This window comes from Armigeres subalbatus, chromosome 1 (genome assembly GCF_024139115.2).
Source record: "Armigeres subalbatus isolate Guangzhou_Male chromosome 1, GZ_Asu_2, whole genome shotgun sequence".
NCBI lineage: Eukaryota > Metazoa > Arthropoda > Insecta > Diptera > Culicidae > Armigeres > Armigeres subalbatus.
This window is the reverse complement of record NC_085139.1, coordinates 152434665-152454214: the sequence shown is the minus strand read 5'-3', so window position 1 is coordinate 152454214 and position 19550 is coordinate 152434665. Positions and strand designations below refer to the sequence as shown.

At 42.2% G+C, this 19550-nt stretch overlaps 1 protein-coding gene across 1 annotated transcript in view; it reads right to left on the bottom strand.

Moving 5' to 3' along the window:
• Positions 1-941: 941 nt before the first annotated feature.
• LOC134205296 (WD repeat-containing protein 20) overlaps positions 942-19550 on the bottom strand; it is a 28491-nt gene continuing 9882 nt past the window's right edge. Inside the window, exons 2-5 of the mRNA XM_062680434.1 lie at positions 17326-17508; positions 16206-17050; positions 13344-14304; positions 942-1154 (exon numbers count right to left, since the gene is read on the bottom strand). Coding sequence (XP_062536418.1) covers positions 1095-1154; positions 13344-14304; positions 16206-17050; positions 17326-17508 — 2049 coding nt within the window. The 3' untranslated portion in view covers positions 942-1094. The remainder of the gene's footprint in view (positions 1155-13343; positions 14305-16205; positions 17051-17325; positions 17509-19550) is intronic.

Sequence of the window (19550 nt, the reverse complement as noted above, 5' to 3'; positions counted from 1 at the left end):
TACGTTGATGTTGTCGCTAACGTTGAGTGTAGAAGCTCTAGTTGATTGCTTTTATCCGTTTGTTGAGACAAAGATGTAGTAATCACAGATGTATGGATCTCTAAATGTCTGCCTATCTACCAGAATATACTCCTGTTTGCGAGTTGCACCATTTGGGTGTCTCCAGATTACAAGCCTCTAAACAAGTTAATCGTAATCTGATACATGTGCGAAAAAACAGAATTGAAGAAGCAGCCCCAACCGACAAGCTGTGTAAGGCAAGTTGAAATGCATTATCAGCACCGGTGTTTCCTCCTTTAATTAAAGGAATTTATCATGGAGTAAGGGAATTGTTCCCATTTTCATCTGAATATGACAAATTTATCTGATCTCGAAAAAACAATCTGTCAGGATTCCACAAAATCAGACTGGTTTCTGTGTAGCATTTTAAGGTGTTTTTTACTAGTCGGTGGTATATTTCAATATTTAACAGTAGATCAATAAACTTATTCTATTCTACTGTCAAAATACAGAATAGACCGCAACCAGTCTTTTACTTCGACATATAAACTCCAACATTTATCAGTTTGAAAAACGTCAGGGTAACTTGAAATTACGAAAACCGCCCATCAATTATAATTAAGGCCCATCGTTTCTAAGCGTGTTCCTGTATACTATTTTTCACCATAATTTAACAATCGAGCATTTGCTTGCACCATATATTCCATAATTCAGCGCGGTTTATAATTTCACGGATGTTATCAGTTCTTTAAAAATCATATGAAATTTTTTTAAATTAATTTCCTAAATGCGGTACCTAGTTTTGAATTCGTACATATTGGCAATATATAGTAATGTAAGAAATGTCTAACAAAAAATAATGAAAATAATACAGTAACAAAACCATATTGCGTTTGGCGATTTTTGGAGAAAAAATATTTAAATAACACTTTACGCTGAACTACGGCTTTTTGCGATCATATAATTTTTCCATCTCTTTACACTTTTTTTCATTTTTATACACAAGAACAAAAACAAAACAACTTAAATATGCTTAACAATCGTGATAGTAAAAAATGTACATATGCGTTTTAAAATCTGGACTAATGATGCTTTCACACTACCGTTCCGCCGGGAGGTGCCGTAGGGCTTGGAGGTAAATGCTGTGGTAGATTCTGTAAAAAATAAAGAAAATTACAAAATTAGTAATTGCCGATAACAGACAACATTCGTGATATACATTAGAGATATGTCCTTATCATGTAACGTGATTATTGACTATTTCATATCGCAATCGCTTCTGCTTAGTTTTATGCCTAAAGTGAAGTTTATCTCATTCCGTGGGAATCGAAATCCGTCCAATCAATTTTGTGGGCGGACAATCGACCGACGGAACCAGACCAATGGAAAAAACACGGGGAAATCCGGAGCAAATGAAATGCGACCGCGTACAGTTAACGTTTTTCTTTTTTGGAACAAACTGAGCACTACTACATGTCAAAGGTTTATTGTATTGTTGTTTCTCTGAGGGGTGAATTCGCGTATACGTCTAGCGTAACTTCCAATAGTGGCGCAACACTCCTCCTCGCGAATACAATTCTGTTGCAATTCGTCACTGATTGGCAGGGTTGCCAATTCAATAGTGGTTGCGAACTTCTTAACTTTGGCTGATCCAAGCGGCTCGGTCAAGATATCCGCAATCATATTCTCCGAAGCACAATATCGCAGCTCGATGTCACCAGATGTGCAACGGCTCCTTGGTATAATGGAATTGTGTGCCTATGTGTTTAGACCTCTTCTTCTGCTGGTCTAACGCAACGAAATCTAGGCAGCTTCTGTTGTCTTCAAAAATGACTGTCGGTTGTTGTATTTCGTTCAGTTCCGCCAATAAGCGGCGTTGCCAAACAGCATCTTGCGTAGCTTCTGATTGGGGCATATATTCGGCCTCCATAGTCGACATGACCACACACCTCTGCTTTCGGCTGACCCAAGTCACTGTTGCTCCTCCTAAACTGAACATGTAACCAGTACACGATTTACGATCACTACTATCCCCCGCCCAGTCGGCATCCGAGTACGCAGACAATAGTAAATCACAATCTTTCCTTCCAAGCGTCAATCCGTAGTCAATCGTGGTCAACAGGTAGCGAACAATCCGTCGAGCCTCGGTCCAGTCAGTGACCGACGGACAACTAACTTTCCGGCTCAAGATTCCTACTGCCGCCGCGATGTCTGGGCGACTATGCATTGACAGATACAGCAGGCAACCGATTAACTTTTGGTACTCTTCATTATTCTCCAGCTTCGGGCTATCACTAGTCACTTTGTAGTACCCCGGGTCCATAGGATACTTCGACCCCTTAGCATTCCCCAAACCAAACCGGTTGACTACTCTTCTGATGTAGGCACTTTGCGAAATCACGAAGAAACCATATACGTCCTTCCGCACACGGATACCCAAGAAACTCTTGATGTCTCCTAGCCTTGTAATCTTCAGTCGTTCCTGCAAAGCCCGCTCGAGTTGAGCGATTTCCTCCTCCTGTGCGCAAACCAGCAGCAGATCGTCCACGTAGACAAGTAAAAACATCCAACCATTCTTTGCATCACGCTTTCGGTACAGGCACGAATCGGAACTACACTGTTCAAATCCAAACTGCTTCAAAATGTCCGTTAGAGTCTTGTGCCAGACGCGCGCGGCTTGCTTCAAACCGTAAATGCTCCTCTTTAATCTGCACACTTTCTTCTTCTCTCCGGGCACTTCATACCCGGGCGGCTGGCGCATAAACACCACCTCGTCCAGCTTCCCGTACAGGTACGCGGATTTTATATCCAGGTGTTTTACGAACATCCGCCGATGACCAGCTACTGTCAACAGCACTCGGAAGGTAGAGCACATCGCCACTGGAGCAAATGTTTCTTCGAAATCCGACCCGAATCGCTGGCTGAAGCCTTGCGCAACGAGTCTAGCTTTCATCCGCTCGACTTTACCGTCCGCGTCCATTTTCTTTTTGTACACCCACTTGCTACCGACAATGTTGCTAGCAGGTAACGGGTCCACAAGCTCCCACGTTTCGTTTGACATCAACGAATCGTACTCGACATCCATGGCTGCTATCCACTCGTCTTTCTCCGCACAGCTGACCGCTTGTTCGTATGAAGTAGGTTCGTCGTCCACCGTTGCCATGCCAACGAAATAGTCATCGAAACGGGCTGGTAATACTCCTCTCGTAGAGCGACGTGGATTCTCACGTTGGGCCCCCTCCTCGGGAGCAGAAATGTTCTCTTCGCCATAGAACAATTCTTCCGCCGATTCATACCCGTTCATATCTTCTTCTTCATTATCAGGATCTTCTGGTACAGCTGCAGGTGCTGCCTCACGCGGTGTTACTTGTACCGGCAGCGGTTCCAACTCGACTGTTGATTCAGTAGCTTCCAGCTTCCACTCGGTATAACGTTCACTGTCCATACGCCAATCCTCGAGGAACTTCACATCCCTGCTGATGGTTATCCGCCCCGACGCCGTATCTAACAGCCGATATGCCTTATGCTCATTGGAGTAGCCTACAAACACCAACCTACGCGCTTTAGGTTCCATCTTCTTGCGCGTCGCAGCTGGTATATGCACCCAGGCGTCACAACCAAAAATCCGAAAATGCTCATACGATGGAAGTCTTCCGTACCACTTCTCATACGGGCTCATTCCGATGGATCTGGATGGTACTCGATTTTGGATATAGGTTGCGGTTAGGATCGCTTCACCCCAATACGTTTGATCAAGCTTCGCTTCCAACAGCATACAAAGCGCCATCTCCTTCAGGTATCGGTTTCGCCTCTCTACTACGCCATTCTGCTGTGGCGAGTAGGGCGCGCTAAACTGGCTCACGATGCCTTCTGTCCGCAGATGTGCCTGCAAATCCTTGCTAATGAACTCTCCACCACCGTCTGACTGTAGCACCTTGGGAGTTTTTCCAATCTGCGTCCGGCAGAAGCTGATAAAATCTTTAATTTTCGCTGCGGCCTCAGACTTATTTTTGAGAAGGTATACAAACGCCATCCGTGTATGGTCATCAACCAAGCAAAGGAAATATTGGTTTCCACTCGGCGTGCGTGTCATTGGACCGCTGAGATCGGCATGTACGATGTCTAATTTCTCCTTCGAACCTCTATCCACGCTTTTCGGAAACGGTGCGCGAGCCATTTTTCCCTCCAGGCAACATTGGCACGGTGCGCACACCACAATCCACTAGCTTCATCCCGTCTGCTTGCTTGTCCGCATGAATCGCTCGGACTATGTCCGGATCTCGGTGCCCTAGACGGCGATGCCACGTATGCAGGCAATGCGACGTGTGCGACGTCTGGACACTGATCATCGCTTGCTCCGAAACACATAAACGGTAAAGGCTTCCGTGTCGTTCACCAACTGCACATACCTCCCCATTGCGCTTTCGGATCTCACATTGATTCCCAGAAAAAACAACATCAAGATTCTTCTTTGCAAGGATACTCACCGAAAGCAATCCACTGGTTAGGTTCGGGACGTACAATACCTTACTCAATTCGATTTCCACCGGAACACCACTATCGTTCACACCTGGGTGCTGCGGATATAGCCGCTTTTCTGCGCTCAAGCGAGTAGAGGGATATTTTGAAATCACTCCCATAAACAAAATTATTTTGCAGTTACTCGGCTGTCAAACATTTCCCGCTCTTCGAATTTCTCTTTCCACGCTGCATGAGGGCGCACAAATGCGCTACACTCTACATGACTTATCGATTGTTTACACACATTCATGCTCCAATCAGTCGCTGAATCTCAAGAAATTTCATAACGAGTGCTTTTTAGTTGCATTCCTACTAATTTTCCACTCGACATATAATGTGAGAATATTTGTTACAAAGAATACAAAACTCAAACAAAGTTTATTTTTATTTTTTTCCCCAATAATAGCAATACTTCTCAATATTAGGTCAAAAACGAACATAACCACAATCTTCAATGTTTGGCTCCGGCACAATAGAAAATTTTGGCTTCAGTTTGACAACCAAATCGATTCTATCCGCACCACCCAGGTTCACACCAACGATGGTTCCGCGGCCGGTTCCAGCCACCTCGGCTCGCTCGCCGTCGGCTAACATTACGCTTGTCTCACCAGTAGACTCCAGTGTGGTGAAAAAATTTCGGTTTCCTGCCATATGCCTTGAGGCCCCACTATCGATGAACCAACTCGATGGATCAGCTTGCCCCACCATCCATGCCAGCGGTCCGTCGCAGACTGCTTGCGCTTGCTTGGCTTTCGGTTCATCCGTCTTTTTCATCTTCAACTTCATTGTTGACTCAGCGACATTTGGGCAATCTTTCTTCAGGTGCCCCGGTTGTTTACATTGGAAGCAAGAACGAGTCTCCGTTTGTTTACTTCCACCACCGGCGGCTTTTACTCCACCGCGACGACGACGATGATCCACCCGCAACGCATGTCCACTGTTCAAAGTAACACCTCCGCAGCGTTCTCGACGTTTTTCGGCCTCCGCCAATAGCTTTGACTTGACCAGTTGAATCGTCAGCTCATTCCGTGGGCGCTGTTCCAATGCCGTTGCCAGGTAGTCATACGAGTCCGGTAAAGAACACAACAGCATTGCCACTTGTAGCTTCTCCGGAATAGCATCACCGACATCCGATATCCGCTGCACCAGATCTGAAAACGTGTGCAGATGATGCTCCATATCGTCGCTTTCCTTCAGTTCCAGATGCGTCAGCTTCTTCAAGAGGTATACCTCCGATCCCTTGTCGTGGTAATCCTTTAAGGCATCCCAAGCTGCCTTCGCTGTCGCACAATTGCGCACCAAGCTTGTTTGGTCATCTTCAACGCAGAGCCCGATTGTCGCCCGAGCTTTGGCATCCGCTTTCGTCCACTCATCCGTTACTGGGTTTGCTGCGAAATCAGCTGCCATGTCTCCTCTCGAATTAGGAGCATCTCCATTTTAAATCGCCACGACTGATAGTTGTGGTTATTCAGCTTCTGTAAGGCAAATCTTTGCGAATCCGCCATTTTGCTATTTTGCCGGAATCTACCAGCCGTTACTCGACGCCACAAACTATCGACCGAAAACGAACCGTACCGTAACTTTTATCAGGCAAACGAATCGATTTCCACAATCGCGAAATAGCTGAGGCCCATAACCTGTGGGCGGACAATCGACCGACGGAACCAGACCAATGGAAAAAACACGGGGAAATCCGGAGCAAATGAAATGCGACCGCGTACAGTTAACGTTTTTCTTTTTTGGAACAAACTCAGCACAACTACATGTCAAAGGTTTATTATATTGTTGTTTCTCTCAGGGGTGGATTCGCGTATACGTCTAGCGTAACTTCCAATAGTGGCGCAACAAATTTGAGGTACGTATTTAATTTTGATGAATAATTTACGCCATCCTATTCATGTACTTGATAATGATCTTTTTGACCAATAAAACGAAAAGTAGGCTTTGAAATTAACAACAACACAAATCAAAAACAAATAGCAACCCAGCAAATGAGAATTTACATTTTGTTCGCGTGGTATGGTCAATACTGTGGTAGATATCTATCACAGTACCAAAAGTGACTGTGATTAAATAACAAAAATAAATGAATAACGTAAGATTAGTGTAATATAAATTAAAGAAATCGCTTTACAAGGAGTTTATTGAACTATTTACAGTGGTAGTCTATAGTCAATTGAATTGCTTTAATTTAAATATTTAGTCAAAAAGTTCGATTTGATTCGGAATTCGTCCACGGTGGATGGATTTCGATTCAGGAGGTGTTGATTTTGTTCATAATTTTATCATGTGCTCGTAGTTTTTAATGTGTAAAAGTGCAACGCATGAAAAATAGCGACAAACTGTTACTGCCGTGATTCGCATAATAAACCCGTGTCGTTTTTTGACTTTATCTTTAAGAAAAAGTGATAAAATAATAGGCTTTGTTCTAGAAATTTGAAAATCAAAACCCACTTGTGTTGTGTTGTCCCATCATCTTGCAGTTTTTTTTCGCATAATGGCCCGTTTACATAAGGGCTAGTTCTAGCGGACAATGCACTATCCGACAATACTAGCGCGATATTAATGGCCCGTTTACATATGAGCTAAATAGTTCTAGCGGACAATGCACTGTCCGACAATACTAGCACGATATGAGCATCATTTATGGCCCGTTTACATATGAGCTAGTTCTAGCGGACAATGCACTGTCCGACAATACTAGCGCGATATTAGCACAATGTAAACAGGAATTGTCCTCGCTAATAAGCGTTTACATTATGCTAATTTCGTGCTAGTATTGTCGGATAGCGCATTGTCCGCTAGAACTAGCTCATATGTAAACGGGCCATTAAACAGGAATTGTTCTAGCTAATAAGCGTTTACATTATGCTAATTTCGTGCTAGTATTGTCGGATAGTGCATTGTCCGCTAGAACTAGCTCATATGTAAACGGGCCATAAACAGGAATTGTCATCGCTAATGGCCCGTTTACATATGAGCTAGTTCTAGCGGACAATGCACTGTCCGACAATACTAGCGCGATATTAGCACGATGTAAACAGGAATTGTCCGCGCTAATAAGAGTTTACATTATGCTAATTTCGTGCTAGTATTATCGGATAGTGCATTGTCCGCTAGAACTAGCTCATATGTAAACAGGACATAAAGCCCTGAACGCAATATAGAGCTTGCTGACGTTTGATGATCTTTCTCTTGTACGCGCCACAAATCCTATCCCCTCAGTGCGCGTGCAAGGGAAAGATGATTAACGTCAGCAAGCCTTATGGTCCGTTTACATATGAGCTAGTTTTAGCGGACAATGCACTGTCCGACAATACTAGCACGATATTAGCATCATGTAAACAGGAATTGTCCTAGCTAATAAGCGTTTACATTATGCTAATTTCGTGCTAGTATTGTCGGATAGTGCATTGTCCGCTAGAACTAGCTCATATGTAAACGGGCCAATAATGTAAACACTATTAGCACATGACAATTCCTGTTTACATTACGCTAATTTCACGCTAGTATTGTCAGACAGTGCATTGTCCGCTAGAACTAGCTCATATGTAAACGGGCCATTATAACGGAACGACAAGATTTGACAGATAACCCATATATTTTCTGTCAAATCTTGCCGTTACCGTCGACTTTCCGTTATATTGCGTTCAGGGCTTAACTGCCACATTCCAGATTTTGATACACTTTTGCACAAAAAACAATATAATTATGACCTTTTAATCGTTCCATAATGCTTGGGCCTTAGAATGGGGAAACATACTGACTAACATCAGAGGTTACAGTTTGATGAAGGCGCTGGCAAAACTGGAAGTCAGATTGGGCAACGAAGGTACCGTTAGTACATTTCGCAGATATGGCAAGCACGGGACTGACACTTGTATACCTCCACCACAGTTCATTTCGTAGCCAACATAGAAAATTCCGCACTGACAGCCATAAGAAGAATCATGGGAAAGAAAGAGATAGGTGCCATAAACGACAAGCAGAAGAAACAAGACTGCATCTACACTACGAAAACACAACCAAAACATCAGACCCCTGATGGCAAGGAGTCAATAATCAACGTCTCGTTCTGCAGTCCGTCGCTGGTGAGGAACGTTAACTGAAGAGAGAGAGTGAGGAATATTGCCCATAGTGATCACCAGGGGCTTCCGGTATAGTGTTGGAACACGAACACCAACGGTACGACGAGAGATAAGGACTAGCGGACAGTTTTTATTTTGCCATCACACACGGCAGACGCGTTCTCGTTGCTACTCTCTTGCTAACGTTTGTTATTATAACTAATTACCAAATACAACGTTTGTTATTATTACTAATTACCAAATACAATCTACACTGGTGATCGATTTCAGTGTGCTGCCTATTCGTCCCGATGTTGGAAAGGTTAAACATTTTTTAGAAGATCAAATAAAGATTAATTACGCGCATGTTAAAAGCATTCAGATTCATAACACCCGTAATTGTGCTCTTATAGGATTGACAAATAAAGAAGTGCGCTTTGGACTATCGGATAGCGCTTTGCGCTATCAATCCGAGCACAATGGCAAGCGAGTAATTGTGTGTAAAGAGAAGGAACACAAAATTCCGGTTTACGTTGATAGTAAGGCGGTGGTCGTAAGAATCCACGATCTACCTACAAAGATAAGTCACAGTGCCGTACACGAGTCCATGCTCAAGTATGGTGAGGTTATTTTTATCCGGAACGAAGCATGGAAGCATTACTTTCCGGGGATTTCGAATGGTGTGTTATAGCGAATGAATTTACTTCAACATATTCCGTCGATGGTAACGATGGTAATGATAATACGATGGTAACATACTGTAATCAGCCAAAAATATGTCGCCGGTGTCATCAGGCAGTGCACCCGAAAAAAAACTTGTCAAGAAGCAAACATCACAATAGCAACAGTGACGTCACCAATTACCTCAAATGACGAGATTTTCAGTCAGGTCGGCTTCCCGCCAATAAACAATATCCATAAGCCATCATCGCCTGCAATCATGAATAAACCCACAGCAGAAGAACGACCACAAAACGATGACGAGTGGACCGACATCGAAAACAACGATTCCTATTCATCATCCGAGTACACCGAGGTAACTAACAAACGCCGGCGTTCGAAGAGGATTAAAGAGAAAGCTGCGAAAAAGACTTGTACGGATCAGTGTTTCCTCAACGCGTAACAGATTGAAATTGTAGAGAAAGTGAAGAAGATTTTGGGTAATAAAAATGGGAAGGGATCTAGTACTAGTACTAGTACTAAGACAAGGTGATGGACTTTCGTGCCTGTTGTTCAACATTGCACTAGAAGGTGTCATGCGGAGAGCCGGGTGTAACAGCCGTGGCACGAGTTTCAACAGATCCAGTCAATTTATTTGATTCGCGGATGACATGGACATTGTCGGCCGAACATTTGCAAGGTGCAGAACTGTACACCCGCCTGAAACCTGAAGCAACAAAAGTTGGACTGGTGGTGAATGCGTTAAAGACAAAGTACATGCTTATGGGCGGAACCGAGCGCGACAAGGCCCGCCTGGGAAGCAGTGTTACGATAGACGGGGATACCTTCGAGGTGGTCGAGGAATTCGTCTACCTCGGATCCTTGCTAACGGCTGATAACAATGTCAGGCGTAAAATACGAAGGCGCATCATCTGTGGAAGTCGGGCCTACTACGTGCTCCAGAAGAAACTGCGGTCAAAAAAGATTAGCCACCGCACCAAATGTGTCATGTACAAGACGCTAATAAGACCGGTTGTCCTCTACGGACATGAAACATGGACAATGCTCGAGGAGGGCTTGCAAGCACTCGGAGTATTCGAGAGACTGGTGCTTAGGACCATCTTTGGCGGTGTGCAAGAAGACGGTGTGTGGCGGCGAAGAATGAATCATGAGCTCGCCCAGCTTTACGGCGAACCCAGTATCCAGAAGGTAGCTAAAGCCGGAATGATACGATGGGCAGGACATGTTGCAAGAATGCCGGACAACAACCCTGTATATATGGCGTTCGCTTCCGATCCGGCAGGTACGAGACGACGTGGAGCGCAGTGAGCGAAATGGGCAGACCAGGCGCAGAACGACTTGGCGAGCGTGAGGCGTATTCGAGGATGGAGAAATGCGGCCTCGAACCGTGTATTGTGGCGTCAAATTGTTGATTCAGTGTTATCTGTTTATATGTTGACTAAATAAATGAATGATATCGGCTTTGTAAAGCTGGATGCGGCGAGTGAGCCTTAAATAAACGGAATATAAAAAAAAGGACTAGCGGACGAAGATGAAACACGAAGGACTTGTAGAAGCAAACCTTCCTGCTGGATGGTTCAGAGCCAGAGACGGTTTCAGAGGGCAAGGTCTGAAACGGTCCGAGGGGAGTGTCAGATAGCTTTCCATGAAGCTAGCGCAACTGTTGAAATTAATGAGAGACAGCATTCAAAAAGAAGAAGTGCGGAAATTGGTTCGCCAAACGCGTTTATGGGTGCCAGCTGGGAGGCCATCGACGCAGTACTGCACGGCATGCGGGTCCCCGACTTCCTATGTAGGACCCAGGAGCTATTTCCAGAACCGGATTCAAATTTTCGAAACGAATTCGAAGCATAACTCGATCAGCGTTACAGAGGCTGTTCCACAACACTGTGGAACGTAATGTATAACGGCGCTGAAGTTACCAAAAGGCGTGAAGATTTGCAGTTACCGAAAAACGGTAAATGATTATGCGGGAAGCTGCAACTGACTAACCACAAAACAGAAGTTGTGGTAGTCAGCAACTGCAAAGTGATTCAGCGGATGCGGATTACCGTCGGAGGGCACGACATACCGTCGGTCGGTGCGGATCCTGAGTCATCTATAGTTCCATATTTTTTTCGCACAGCTGTGTAAAACAAGTTGAAATGCATCAGCAGAACCGGTGCCCCCCGCAATTGGGGCCTAATCAAAGAAATTTATCATGGTTTGTAGCCCCCCGAATCAGTTCATTATCGTAACAGCTGCCGAAAAACGTCTCTCACGGTATGCTACCTATCGAAAGTGTATACAGACATGATAAGGTAGAGATTTTCTCTTTCTGCTTGGGATTTAAACCCTGATTAAGATCATTGGGGCAAATTTAGCCTGTTGATTGGAATTAATAAAACATCTAGGTGTAATGGTCGTCGAGCGGTTGAATTTCAGACAGGAGGATTCAAGTCAGGAAATTTGTTGCACGGCCACCAATGAGGGAGTCATTCAGTCGGTGAACAAGCGTAAGCTACTGGCTGGAATTTTAGAACAAGTGCTGCATGAGCACACAGTGCCACCACGCCCAAATTAAGAGACTAACGCACAGGCAAGTTGGCGGCCATTGCCGTTCGCAGAAACTGGATAAGGAGTAGAGCGCTCAGACAACAACTGTCACACATGAGCCGCAATGACCTTGGTATGACTATACCAGAGGTAGTGTTAAGCTTAACCATTGTACCAGCGGTATCCGCAGATCAGCAGCGACATATTTGAGACCAGCTAAATGTCCACAGCATCACAAGAGTGTCTACTGCGGCTGTTGTTGTTCAATACGTCATTGACCACATGATTAGTTGAATTGCTCAGTGGCTGAGTAAAATTGAATTGGCTCTCTTTTCCGAATTTTTTTAGTTATATTTTAGTAAAAAGCTGAACTACTCAATAAAGTTTCGAGTCGACCCGCTTTTAACGTGAAATTTCCATGATAAAAAAAAGAGATGGCAATATAATTTTACTCCGTCACAGATTAGATGGAAGTTAGCGTCCCGACACATCTTCTCTATGCGATTGTCTGGGACCATATCCATGCCACGAACAATCAGCATGGCATGCAATCGCGGGCAATATTATATGTTTCACCAATTCTACCTCGCTCATGCATTCTAAACAGTCGGCAGTCTGTACAAACCCGAGCCTATGCAAAAACTTTTTAAACAACCATGTTTAGACACCACGTGTCTGAAAGGTGGGACCATGTCCCTTTTGATCCGACTTGAAACATCTGGATCAAAATCTATTATATGTTTTATGATTAATTAATTTTGATTAGTTTTGCTGTAAATTTCTTAATTGACATATTCATATGATTACTTATTTTGTTATCGAGAATTAACATCGCAATCAGTTTTCAGTTTCAGACAGCAATAATAGTTGAATTTTGTGTGTAGTGAATTTTGATTGTTAGCAGTAAATCAAAAACAAAAGGGGTTAATCTTCCGTTAAGCTGCGAGCCGGAAATGCCCTAGTTGAGGGAGTAAGTAGCAAAGTAGTAATAGTTGAATATGAGCCTATCCCCACAGTGGGTACTACCTACCTACATTGTTATAGGGGGAATGACGGCTTTGGCAGGTTTTGTTCTGTTATTGGCAGGGGGGTTTTTTATGACTGACTAGGCTGAAATTTGGCCTTAACATTCTTTGCATATCAAAGAATATTGTGGCCAAATTTCATAAAATTTGGTCGACAAAAACCCCCTGCCAATAATAGAACAAAACCTGCCAAAGCCGTCTTTCTCCCTATTTTCAACTTTAAAAAATAATAACAATTGTCTCGACCCGAACTAGATGACTAATTGATCTCAAGAGAACATAGCTAAGTGATGTTAAATTTGAAATCTTTAGCCTATTCAGATTATGCTATTTATTATATTAACTATCGAGATGAATATTAGAAAGAAAATTGAATGTACTATGGGGATTAGTCTGCGCGACTTCTGATCAAGGACGTTGACCCTGTCCTCTAAATGATAACTATAGATAATCAAGAATATTAACAAAGATGAAATATTTTGATACCACTATTCTAATATATAGTAATACTTACGATGTAACCAGGCCTTGCCCACGTGTACACAAATCCATCCTGGCACGCTGTGAGTAAGCAATCTTCTCGAAATATTAATGCCGTCAATCGTTCGTGTGCAATTTTTTTACACACCAATGGTTCTAATACTGGACAATCGTCGAATCTCGGACACGCCGGAGTTCCAATTAGCTTCATTGGATCGTACGATGATATTATGCTAGTACCGCTACCTGTCGTTCCACTGCCATCGCCGCGTTTATTTTTCGTGAGCGATGCAGTCATAATTGATGTTATCGCGTTAGATATACTTCCACCACCTCCTCCTCCGCCTCCACCGCTGCTAGACGAGGAAGTGGAAATAGTTTGATCAACGTTATTGTTGACCTGACTGTTGTTGTTCAATGAGTTAGAATATTGGAAATGATTATTATTTGAACTATTGTGTAGGTTATTGCTGATACTGGATTTGCCTGTAAGCGATATGATATTTCTTTTGCTGCTTTTGCCTGATTTTTCACTTTTTTCGCTGTTATTGCTGCTGTTGGTGCCGCTGTTGCCAAATCCAAGATTTGAAAATCGCTGCGTAATTGAATTCAACGTTAGCTGGTGGTGATGATTCGATTCTAGTTTTGAGTTTTTATCGCCGAGATTATCTTTATCTTTTTTATTAGAAGATCCGACGACAGTAGATACATTACTTGTATTAACAATACTATTTTCTTTAGTTACATGATTTTTAACATGCTTGCCGTCAACGCTGGTTGTTGAACCCTTTTCACTGCTATTGTTGCTATTACTATCATCACAATTCATAGCAGTATTTATATTATTACTAGTTAAAGATATTTTTTTTGCATTAATATTAGCATTATCCACAGTATCGCTATCATCGATTGATGATGCGTTAGCTATTGTTTTCGACGAGTCTTTAATAGATGTCGCTGTTTTTCCAACATTATTTGCGTTATTTGGAAATTCACTGAAAGAAAGATAACATATTCCATTATTAAATAATATTGATGGCATAGTAAGAAACTGTACACATGCATAACAATTTACCTTAACAATATAATATTGATTATATAAAACACACTTCGCAGTGATTCAAATATTCTATGTGTACCAAAACAACGGTGGGGACATCAAGGAAGGAGCGTCCAATATAGCTCTGGTCCCCACCAGTTTATATCTCACGCTTCTACGGGCCGAGCAATGACAAAAGACCGCCAGCTAAGAGTTGCGTATTTAGCTGGTAGTGCAGTCTGGGCACATTAATGCATCGCTGACAACAGCAGCACGAGAAAAACGTAAAACTAGAACAAATCCGATGCGCGCGCCACGATTGATCGATTGGCCAACTAATGATTATTTAAATTGTCCAGTAAATCAGTGAACGATGAGAATTTCACAAGTGTTATGTCTGTGCTTCGATGATATTATATGTTGAACATTCTCATCATTTGTACAGTTGTTATGTTTTTTTACCGTTTTCGTATACCAAGATGTGTACGTTTAATTCAATTTAGAAATAATGATGACGTGGTCAGTTTAAATTCAAATGAACAATCTCTAGTAGCAACAATAATTCCACACTAGCATTCCCTTCCTTTCCAAACTGACTGTAAGGACTTGGCCGGCGCCGTTATTGATCAACATTTGAGAGCTGCTGAAACGTGCTCTTCGAGAATAGATGGTAAATCACAACCACAATTCATTTGGATCGAAGTGCAATTTACAGTGACCGGCATAATAAAAAGCCCACTCGCCGTTTTTCATACAAAATGGTCAACTTTGGAGATCTAGATCTCGATTGCGTGTGAACCAATTTTGCTGAAAATTTGACCAGAGCTCAGATATAACTTGAATTTTACTACACCTGAGTTTCGAAAATATTGATTCATAGATTAGAAAATTATTGCGGTAATACCAAAATGAATTTTTTGGCAAAAATTTATTTTTTAAATATCTTGAATTCTATAGGTTGTAAGCTGATGACTTATTCAGCAAAAACGCGTATTTTGGCAATACAAAAAAGTTTGCGGAATATACTTGTACACTAAAGGGTGTGGTTTTCAAGAAATTATAAAATCATTTTTTTGTCAAAAAAATCGCTTTGATATTACCGCGATAATGACTCAATATGGTCGAAACTTAGGTGTGGTAATATTCAAGTTATATCTGAGCTCTGGTCAAATTTTCAGCTAAATTGGTTCACACGCAATCGAGATCTAGATCTCCAAAGTTGACCATTTTGTATGAAAAACGGCAAGTGGGCTTTTTATTATGCAGGTCACTGTAGGTACATCCCTTCTGATCAATCACGGAGTAGCAACCATTGATATGTATAATCAGTCTAAGTTAGACTAGAAAAATAAAATCATAGTTCCCTTTATAAATTTTAGTTCTCTTCTTTATGGCTCCCCATTTTTTCTTCCTACTTTTAGCCTGATAAGACCGATACAAATGTCATTATGTCTCCCTCGGATTTTTTTTGCCTTAAAAATAATAATTTTAGAGGGCGACAATAATATTTCCGAAAAATTTTGAGGATTTCCAAAACATTCTTTAACAAATTCGTGGAGTAACGGCCTAGTCATTCGAAAAAATCAAAGAATGGTGATAATTCGAATAGTCTGGTGGATAAAAGGCAAATTTGTAATTCGCGGCGACTATGTAATTGATATAAATTCTCACTCCCTTGACCGAATCCATCCATCTGAACTATTGTCCAAGACGCTAATTTAAATTAGAATTATTTTCCAACTGAAAATAATATTAACAGTGTACATTTTGTTCAACGAGCCAATCTCTGCGAAATGGTTTACTGGGAAATATTCATACAGCATTAGCCATAACAAAAACAGTATTGGAGCAACTTACCTTTTTGGGTTACATGTTGTATGTTCTGCTAGGCTTAAATTACGACTTAGGCGGCCAATAGATTGCCTTAGAACGTCCTCCGTTATGTCCCATAAACATAGCTGAGTATCCTGACTCACCGATCCTAGTCTGTAGCACGTGGCAAGTTTGTCTGACGTAGAAACACTATTCCTACAAGCTGAAGTTGGACGACGTAAACCAGCCGTCGTCATTGATTCACTACCAGCATGTTTATTGGGCACGTAACAATGCTTATAACCGTCATTTATAGGATTATCATCGTCCGAAAAATCTTCTCCATTCCAATTAGAATATGACGTTGTGTATGGGTCAAAAGCAACAACGGATACCCAGGAGCGGTGACCTTGGCCTCTTGCGACAACCCGTTGTTCGTGTAAGGAGTATACAGTAACGAGGTCATCTTCACCCCCAACAACAACGTATTTTCCGTCCGGACTCCAGCAGACACACAGAAAACCTCCGAAATAGGATCGTGCTATTCCAATCAACTCCATGTTACTGTAATGGAAGACACGAAGAAACCCATCCTGTGAGACTATCGCCAAGTGCTGGCCACATGGGGAGAAACAGAACTCGTTTATGCTCGCGTTCTCTTGTTGACCAAAGCACCATTTAAACAGTGGATTACGCGTCGATTTAGATTTGCACGCAAGTATAATGTAACCATCACCGCACTTATAAGGCTGATAACTTGGCGTAGTGGGTGTGCATGGCAGTTCTTCGTTATAGGCGTACAAGCAACCACTAGCATGCGACGCCAAGAAATGATTTTCTGAGCCTGGTATCCATTTCAAGCAGGTAACTTTCGTCTTATCTATTAATCTCTGTAAATAAGCATATCAAAAACGAAATAATTAGTATGTTATCATTTATTGGACATTTATGTTCAACAATCAGCGTGTCTATTTTTTTAACCACCGAGAAATTATGCAAATAAAGTTTATCCAAAATAAAGATATGTCGATGTAGATTTACTATTTGGTTGTTGTAAGGCATGTTCGTGAATCGGCGTATGAAAAAATACGGTTGGAAATAAAAAAAAACTGGCGACATGTTTAGTAAAATGCCAGTCTATCAAAATTCTAGCTGTTTTACTTACCTCTTCGTTGTACAATTTGCCTTGTTCTCGTCTTCCGGGATACACTAGCTGTATCTGACCTGTGCTGAATCCAACTAGGAGTGGAGCACCTTCATACGTAGCTGCAGCTGCGTTGAAATCGTGACAGCTGGGATTTGTACCCTTGTACAATTTTTTATCAATTGGTTTGCTCAAATCCGAAGCCTGCAAATAAAATATTATTTACTTAAATTTTGTTATTAACATTTTGGTCTAAAAATTATCAGACCTTGGCTTGCTTTTTTAAATTTGTTGTTACCTTATCAAATCATATTTAAGAATTATTACAATAGTTACACAATTTCAGAATGGTGTCTGAGAGATTTAGTTGTATTATGTATTATGACGACAAATATCTCTTGATCAAATATCTATTACCGAATTCCAACCTGTTAGTTTCAGAGAGTCAATTTCCCAGCACCATTTCTTTTGCCGAGATTCGAGTTAAGAAAAGTCTCATATTCTGGGAAATTCTGGGATCCCGGGATTTTTCCGTAATATTAAAATAAATCCTGGTTACGATGCTACTCAAGAACCAAAATATGACTTTTTTGTGGAAAGACCTCTGCACCAAGCCTTTGATGATACCGTTGCATAATTCATTTCGAAGCAGTTTGCCAGCCGTATGCGGAACATGTCGTCCAAGAAGACGCTGTTGTAACGGATTCGAAGGGAATTACGTTCATAAATAGTCAGAGACGTTATATGCTGCCTAACTTCGTAAGGTTTTGAAGTCATTTTTGTCATTTTATTGTCAAAGTCATAGGAAGTCCAAATCTAGTATCATCTTTAGTAGGCGATTTTGCTTGACTTGTAATTTATTGCGGTGAGTTTGAGCACAGTTATACCAGGCAGGGAAGCCATACGCAACCGTAGGCCGGAAGATGGTTTTGTATAGCAATAACTTGATGCTGGGATTCAGGCGAGACCATGGAATTTCAACACCGTTGCAAGATACGTGTCTCTGCGGTAAGTATTTCGGGCTTCGACGACGTGTAAAGAAGATCGCCTGAAATTTGGCAGGATTGGCTTTAACTTTCCATCTCTCTTGGTGCTTCTGAATCGAGTCATGTGCTTCTTAAAGTTTGTCGATCACAACATTTGGGTCGCGATGTGAAGCAATGAATCCAGTGTCGTCGGCAAACAGGTAATACTGTACCCCGTCAACTTTGACGATATCGGGGGAGAAAATGTTGTATAAGGTTGGGCTTAGCACAGAACCTTGGGGAACTCCAAAAGGTATTCCTACTGGGTCTGATTCTTCTGGGTCTGAAGTTCGGCCCGTCAAAAAACTACACACAATTTTAAGAATTAGCATAGGAAAATCCCCGAGTAGCATTTTGTGCAGTATCGCTTCGTGCCAGACCGAGTCATAAGCTTTCTCTACGTCGAGCAGCATTAACCCAGAAGATTTCCCCCGTTGGAAACCGTTTTGAAAACCAAACTGCTCGTTCGGGATGATTCGGGTGGATTCCAAGTGCTTGTCAATTCGTGTTAAGATTACTCTTTAGTACATCTTGCTCAAAGTTGGTAAAAGGCTTATGGGTCTGTAATTCGAGGGACAAGACGCATCCTTGTTTGCTTTTGGTATGGGAACAACTATTGCGTGTTTCCAATTGGTAGGAAAGTAACATAATTTTAGACAGGCAGAACATTTTTTTGAGAGAAACACACAGCCTTTCCTAGGAAGATGCTTCAAGAACCAGTTCCGGATGCCATCATGGCCGGGGGCTTTTTTTGCTTTAAGGTTGCGTACGATTTTCACTATTTCTTTAGGTCGAACCAACCAGTCGTTATCGTTGGCCGGTAATGACTGGTTGATATGATCGACGGATCGCTCGACTGCTTCAATGGTATCCCATTCACTAGCTGCTTGATTGTTATGCGCTTGTGCAAAAGTTTTGGCAAGCTATTTTGCTTTTTCCTTGGGACATGCATGCAGGGTGTTGCCATTTCGCAGTGGGGGGCTGTACTTACTTATTTTTCATTGATTTGGTGATGCGCCAAATGTTGATATCGCCACGAGACATTGATCCTAACGATTCTTCAAATTTGTTGAAGCGGGCATCCGCGCAATCATTGCGGATACGGTTTGACAGTGATTCATTAGAGTGGGGCGTCCTGGTCATTTTTTCAAATCAATGGTTTTTCAACGCCATTCTGGGTCCTGAACAACTGTGCAGAATTTGGGACCGATTGGTGGCTTC